This window comes from Uranotaenia lowii, chromosome 3, assembly GCF_029784155.1.
Source record: "Uranotaenia lowii strain MFRU-FL chromosome 3, ASM2978415v1, whole genome shotgun sequence".
NCBI classification, from domain to species: domain Eukaryota; kingdom Metazoa; phylum Arthropoda; class Insecta; order Diptera; family Culicidae; genus Uranotaenia; species Uranotaenia lowii.
This window is the reverse complement of record NC_073693.1, coordinates 50,505,698-50,513,695: the sequence shown is the minus strand read 5'-3', so window position 1 is coordinate 50,513,695 and position 7,998 is coordinate 50,505,698. Positions and strand designations below refer to the sequence as shown.

Sequence of the window (7,998 nt, the reverse complement as noted above, 5' to 3'; positions counted from 1 at the left end):
GTAAGGAAATAAAAGCATACGAAAAATATTTCTTTAAAGATTTAGGACCTCATCTTTCTTTCAGTGGGAGAAGTGTGATGGAGATTTTGTGCTAAGCACCAGAAATTAAAAACAATGATTGAAAAGTAAACTTAAGATCAGATTTTGAAAATTAACAAAAAAAATCGTTTGAGAAAATCTGAAAAATTTCAACAAATTATTTTTGAACTACAAATTTAAACTAAGATTGAAGCCAACTCATTCAAAGGTGGTTACATCTGCATGATATCAAAACTTATTTTAAAAGGTGTACAAATAAATCAAGTTCACCAAAACTTCGTTGATTTTTTTTTTAATATGTTGCAAAGCACACCAGGTCAACTAGTAAGTTATAAAAGAAGCCAACTCAAGAGAACAGTTCTTTAGAAATTGAAATAAATTTAAACAATTGCAGACTGAGGATTTCGATCAAAAAGGTACCTATTTCCTTTTTAAGCACCCCACGCGTTGTAAATTTTGTTTTTTCTGTAAAAAAAATGCGAGAAATCGAATGGAGTAAACCGTTTTTAAATAAGATTTAAAGAGAATGGGCAATTTTGTTTACGGATGTACACAAATGAGCAATATACGGTTCAAAAGATCTTGACCACACAAGAAAAAGTTACTACAGAATCAAAAAAATCCACCGTGGGAGAAAAAAAGTAATGGATTGAAGAGGTTGTATTATTAAAAGAGTGGCAATAACGCTAGCTGAATAGCACATAAGAATTTTTTTCTCGTTTTTTTTTTTGCAACAACGTGATATCCGCAGATGCAGAAAGTGTTATAAGATCACGATCGTAGCTGTAGCAATCAGTTGAAAAATCAGGTCCAATGCAATCGGTAATCTTGTTGTTGTCGGCGGCACTTTTGCTGCAAAATGTTCAATCGGGCGAAATTTCCGTTAGTAACGGATCCGAGCCAATCTGTCTAGTAATAAGAGATCCCACAGGCCAAAGTACTTTCTATAAGTTTCCATGGAATGTGGCTTTGTACTTCAAGCAATCTGATGAGCTTCAGAGCAATTCGGTTGTCAAAAAATGCGGAGGAACCCTGATTGATGAGCAACGGGTTATCACATCTGCAAACTGTGTAGTAAATTCCAACGGAGAGTCGATCAATGCATCTGAGATCGAGGTACGTTTGGGAGATCACAATGAAGCAGAAAATTTCTCAACGGAACAAACCCAAGCCGTCCAGCAGATTATCATTCATCCAAAGTTTGACGGAAATCGACATAACATTGCATTCTTGGTGCTTAACGAGTCGGTCAAGATTAACAACTTCGTTAATCCAATTTGCTTTGGATCAACTTCTAAGGATATCCATGTGGGTGATCAGGGCTTGATTTTGGGCTGGAGCATCAAAGAATATGGCGCCTTTCCAAGAAAACGTGTGATGTCTCACGTGATGGTGGTAAACAACTCCGAGTGTGCTGACAGTGGGGCGATCTCAATCGAAAGCCTCGACTCAAATGAAGTTTTTTGTGCAAGAAATTTGAATGGTGAGTTGCTTCAAATGGGTAGCATCTATTGAAAATGTAAAAATTACCCTCTATTTTCTTTACAGTTTTCGATACCTGTTTCAAGAACACTGGTGACGGAGTTTATTTCGCTTCCAATGGGCAGTATCACCTTGAAGGGATTGCTACATTGCCTAAGGGCGGAGAAACAGAACGTTGCGAAACTAGTGAATATTTGGTGTTCACAAACGTCAGTTTTTATAGCAAATGGATAAGAACTGGCCTAACTAAAACACATAACTGGATGGATCAAATTTTAGAGGTAAGGGACTCAATCGTTGATATAAAACACTTTAAAAATGTTTTCAAAACATTTTAAACCATTTTGTTTTGACTGAAGGCCGCTCTTTACCAAAAATTTTATTGACATCCTCTTACAGTATATCGAAAGCTTCGCCAGGAGTGTTTTTGCTGTTTTGGACGGAAATAATGCTGACACCAAATCAAACAGAGATCGCAGAGCTATAACGGGACCACTTCCTATTCCGCCACCAATGCCGGAACATAAACTACAGGATTAAGAAATCCTAACATTTTACTATTTGATCATTTTTTAATAAAATTTTTTAAACATTAATAGTAGGGGAGAAAGATGATACTTGATCCCTGGGGATACTTGATTCCATCGCTATATCTCGAAACAGGAATGTCTTACAAATAGCAAATGCTCTAGAAAAATGTGCCAAATAGAAAAAAACAACAATGCTGTTATCTGAACCAATTAAAAAAATTATTTTTTGTGTTATTGAACTTTGTTTGAAGAATTTCACAAAATGTGATTTGAAGATTTTTTTTTTATCACTTTAAAAATGTTTCTCACATGAAAAAATTATAATAAAAATATTTATTCTAATGTGTCAATCCTTAGAGTATAACATGAGCTTCATAATGCCATATTTTCAAAACAATAGTAAACTTCCAATTTCTTTTGACAAGTTGTTTTCTAAAATTTATGTAATGGGTTTAATTAATTCCTAGAGTAATAAATATTACTAAAATTTGTCCAATAACTTATGTTTATCCAGTATGTATCTGTGAAAAATTACTAAATATAGTGTGTTTATCTTAAAACTATAAAATTGCGCCTTAAGGTGTGCAATGACTCTAGGGTAGTAGACAAACTTTTAAAATTCTCTTTGTCTGATAGTTACAAACTATGAAATGAGTTCTAATATGGTAAAAAATAGTCAACGAACCTTTCATCTTCGGATTTTACTAGATTTTTGCCTAAGGTCAGGGCTTCCTGAATTGAGGATCAAGTCTCCTTTAGTAAAAGATCAAGTTTTCTGTAACTTAAAAAATATCACAATTTTTGCTCTTGCTTTAGGATTTTGTTGATATTGATCGGTGAAATAAATCACTATGTACTATGTTCTTTTACGTTTCGATTTACTGTTACCTTTAAATCATCTTTGGATACTAATTTCTATTCCCCTATCTATCCGCATGGGGCCACAGAAATATATTTTGCAAAAAATTACTTTTTGCTCCCATGTGTTTTTTCGATGCCTTTTGGGTCACCAAGCATCAGTGTAAAGTTTGAGATGATTCGGTTGATTCCTGTTTCAATTTTGTATTGAAATTTGTATGAAAGAAGAAATTTATGCATATAAATTCATCAAGAAAATTCGAATAAGCTTGAAATGAAGTTTGTCTACAATTTATGGTTTTGCTTGTTCTTAAGCTTCATTTTTTGCTGATATAGAAGAAGATAGTGGGTGAGTGCTCCTACTTTGGACCTAGAGCCTACTTTAGTCCTAAAATGCCGAAAATTGTAAATAATTCATTTTGCTGGCATAAAATAAAGATATTCCTATGCACGCAATGGACTCTTATTCTTCCTGAACCTTACCATACCGTTTTTTGCCATTAAAAGTCTTTCTCATAAAATTTTCAACGTTTTGAAAAATGTACCTCCTCATCAGTGATGAATCAGACAGCTCTATTAGTGGGCGCGTATTGAGAAATTAGAGTGTTTAAGGAAAAAATTACTAATTTTTAGTGTCCAAGCCAAAGTTTAAAGGAAAATTACTTTCACTATGAAGAATATGAACCATACTACCTATTTTTCCAAAAATTCATGAAAATCAATGGAAAACTCGGAAAATTGGCAAAGGGTCCAAATATAGGAAACTTTCGACTTTGATGTTCCATGTTTAGACCTGACATTACCAAATCTTTGTATCAAAACCTACAAATCAACAAATGTACGAGTTTTTAATTGGGGCATAATTCAGAACCAATATTGAATATTCCTAACATTTTTACCAGCTTTACGCAAATAAACTACAAGTAAGTAAACACAAACAAGTTTCAGCTATTGCTCTGCTGAAAGAGCTGACGGGGAATGAAAGTGTTTGTGATATTCATAACAGAAATTTTAATTTTTTTAAATATTAAAAAGCTGTGATACTTGTTTATGATAGTAATTGATTGAAGGTTACATTTTAATAAATTTGTTTATTTACTTTCAAAAAATAAAACGTTTTATATGAATTATAATTCTAGGTTCAATGAAAGGAACCGGTCCAGTACCAAAATAGGAGCAGTAGGTTCAAAGTTGGAAATTTAAATCATCCATATCTTTGCTAATCTCTCAATAACGGCGAAACCCATGTTGAAAATTTTCGCTGAAACTTGCAGATAAGATCATGCCTTATAAATGAACTTCCTGAAGGATTTAAATTTCCCGTCCATTCCTGAGCAAAACATGATTATTCAAAAACCACCGCTTAATGGGTCCAAAGTAGAGCAACTAACCCTAATTCATGAATAAAGTTATAACCATTTCAAAATTTAAAAAAAACTAAATCTATTGAAATATGACCATAAATGGCAGTCTTTGTTCATATGGGTTCCAATAAATTCACGAAATATTTTTGCAAATGTTATATGAATCAATCAACTCCTTTGCTATGAAAAGCAGTTTTTCATTCTACAATAAAAAAGCTTTCAAATAGGCAGTCAAAAACGCTTAAATGAAATATTACGTTTTGAAAAACATTTTTTTGTATAACGTCAAATATCTTTCGTAAGGTAGGTTTGTGGTTTGTTTACAAGAAATATTAATCATACACAGTTAAATTTTTACAAACTGCCAGTACATCTCTAGTGATTTTTTAAAAGGATGATGTTGTCTTCCCTTAGAAAATTTCCATACAAAATTAAAATTCATTGAGCTAATTCAGGACTCAACGAAACGCTTTCAAATTTTTTTTTTTTTACTATTTTCAGTAATTTTTTTTTGCTTAACAACCTGCAAGATTGGAAATGCCCAAAATGAATTAAAAATTTGATTCGAACAATTAATTGAAAAATCATATTTGCTCGCACTGTAAAGGGAGAAATACAGTTAACCCTGAATTAATTTAAACTTTTGCTAAATTCAATGCATCTGATGACTCTTATTTTCAAGTAGATCTTTTGATCACAACATTAGAGAACTCTTAAATCAATTACTTTTTTGTTGAAATGAAATTTCTGAAAATTGGATGGAAATTTAGCAGTGTTGCTAGATTCTCATCTTTATAAAAAATTAAGCTCTGTTTAGGACCATAAAACTATTTACTACCTAACCTATCGCTTTGCTGTCTTAAGTGAAGTTGTAGCCAGAGAATTTTTCAGTAAGCTCCATAAATGGAACTTCATTTTAATTTCGTGAATACAATATATTCTAGAAATTAAAAAAAAATGGACATTCTCTGAACAATTTTTTCGTGCTTTTTCATACAAAATTTCAAATATAGCCTCGGGTACCTACATAAATCTTATTTAAATAATGCAAAAATTCTGCTGATAGTTTTGAACAAAAAAGAATCTGTTAAGATAACAAACGATTGCTGTGAAATAAGTATGATTTGAACAAAAAAAAAAAATAAGTGTGTGTTTCAATTGATTACTTTTCACGCTACAATTGATCACTTTTGACTTTAGCTCATCCAAGTAACACCGATTAAGCCAACTAGTATTCAAACGATTTATTATGGTTTAATTATAGCATTTAACATGCAGTTAGTTTTATTGCTTTTTAATTATTGTCATAAAAAATGTTAAGATTCTTGATCCATCTATTGGTTTTCAGCTTGTTCTGAAAACGTTTATAAAGCTTTTACTAAATATACTGTTTCAGTAGTTTAGAAAGAGTTCTGAATGCACTATGAAAACTCCAATAAAACATAAACTAGTTTTTGCATGCTTTTCGAAAGGTGACAGTTCTTGATCAAGATATCAAAATAGGACATGTTCAGGCTTAATTGCACATATTTCAATTAGAATTCCCATTTTAACACAATTTTTATATTACATCAAGGTTGTCGAAATAACAGATATTCTATAATTTCACAGAATTTTGAGCCATATTTCATCAAAGAATATTTGTAACAGAACGCAGAATTTTGGAAATATTCCAAATTTCACATAATTTCAAAATCTTGGTGGTTTTTTTTTCAAAATTCAATTTTATATGTTACTATAAATTTTGGATAATTAACTTTGAATAGGGAAAATATGATAAAATTGGTAATGTAAATTAATTTTTCAGAAGTAAAATGTAGTCAGAATTTTTCTTCGTCAGAACACTTTTTTTTCGGCAACCTTGTTTGTCATGTGCGTTGTATAAAAAAAAATATATATATATAAAAATCTTTGAAATTCTTCAAATCTCCAGAAGACGTATGAATTCATCTTAAATATGAGTATTGAGTGAAAGGGCTTAACAAGAAGCAGAAAAAATTTGTTGCTTGACTCCATCATTAATCCAAGATGGCGGCTTCCGCTTTTTTTACAACAGCTGAAAATAGGGTAACGGACTTATTTTGGACCAGAGGACGTATTTTGGACCACCTTGTCTAGCTCTCTTATAAAGCATCAAATCATAGAATTTTTTATCAAATATAGTTGAAGCCCGGGCACTCAATCTAATGTACTAAAATTTTTCATTATTAGTTGCTTTATAAGAGAGCTAGACAAGGTGGTCCAAAATAGGTCCCCTGGTCCAAAATAAGTCCGTTACCCTAACTAAAAATCTCATTAAACATCCACAGTATGCGTATTTGGTGAAAGAGCAAAACGAGTAGAAGTCGAACTTCACTATCTGGCGTCATCTTTAAATCAAATATGGAGGCTTCCGCTGAACTTGAATTTGCTGTTAATGATTTAAAATCGCATGAAACCCCCGGAATATGGGTATTAAAGGGCTCAACAAGTACAAGTCTAATTCCGCTATATGAAATCTTTCTTTTCTTTTTAAACCTGCCTATAATTCATAATCGCTTGAAACCCCCAAAATATGGGTTTAAATTTAAATGGCCAAACTAAAATAAGTCGTATTTCTCTATCTGACGCCATCTTAAAATTCAAGATGGCAGCTTCCACTTACGTTTTAAATGCTGTTAATCCCTGAAAATCAAATAAAACCCTCATAATATTCATATAGGATGAAAAAGCTGTACAAGAGGAAGTCAAAAATCGCTAATTAACGCTATTTTAAATCCAAGATGGCGTTTTTCATTTCAAACTGTACTTGGCAAGGCTATATATTATTGACAATCGCTTGAAACCTCCATATAAGTTGAAAGGACTAAACGAATAGAAGTCGAATTTCACTATCTGACGCCATCTTCAACTCAAATATGGCGGCTTCCGCTGAACTTGAAAGTGTTGTTAATCACTAAAAATTGCATGAAACAATCACAATATATGGTGAAAGAGCCCCACGACTTGAAAAGCTTAAATAAACAAAACTTAATGCAACAAGATTAAAAATAACAACAAAATGCAAAGCTTAACATAACTAGTTGGAATCAGATACAACAAGAAAAACTTGAGGAAGATCAAGATGAATCATATTCAATATGAAGCCAACCTAAACAAGATAAATCATGAGAAAACTAGATGATTGAAATAGAACTGTACAGAACAAGAGCAAACAAGAAAATGTGTAGACATAATAAAATAAAACCACATTAATCAATAGTCACAATAATCCAATATTGAACAAGATTGAGAAACTTAAAAATAAAACAAAACAAGAAAAACAGTTGAAACAAGTCAAATTAATTATGAAACAAAAATAAACAAGATGAGCTAAGATGAGTAATGCAAAAACAAAAAAAAAATACATTCCAAATCAAGATAAAACAACCAAATAGAAACCAAACTTCAAAAATAGAAAACAAACAAAAAGGATAAAATAGTTGAAACAAGATTTCATACAACATTGAAGGACATAAACAATAAACACATAGAAAATTTCATTGAAAAAAATCGAATTTAAAGTTACCTGAAGCCTTCATTTTTGATTGACATGTTTTTTTTTGTCATTTTCACCAACTTTTATATTTTTTTAGGATTTATATACTTTTATCTTATTTCACCTTTATATCATTGAATTTTTTTTCCTAGATATTTCTTGTTTATTTCATCTTGCATTGTATAATTTTATCTTTTTACGTATTATA

General features: G+C 31.3%; 1 protein-coding gene across 1 annotated transcript; it reads left to right on the top strand.

The window, feature by feature from the left end:
- Positions 1-852: 852 nt before the first annotated feature.
- Positions 853-2,061, top strand: LOC129752170 (ovochymase-1-like). Its single transcript, XM_055747961.1, has 3 exons — positions 853-1,522; positions 1,588-1,730; positions 1,921-2,061. The coding sequence occupies exons 1-3, from the start codon at positions 853-855 to the stop codon at positions 2,059-2,061; spliced, it is 954 nt and encodes a 317-aa protein (XP_055603936.1).
- Positions 2,062-7,998: the final 5,937 nt, after the last annotated feature.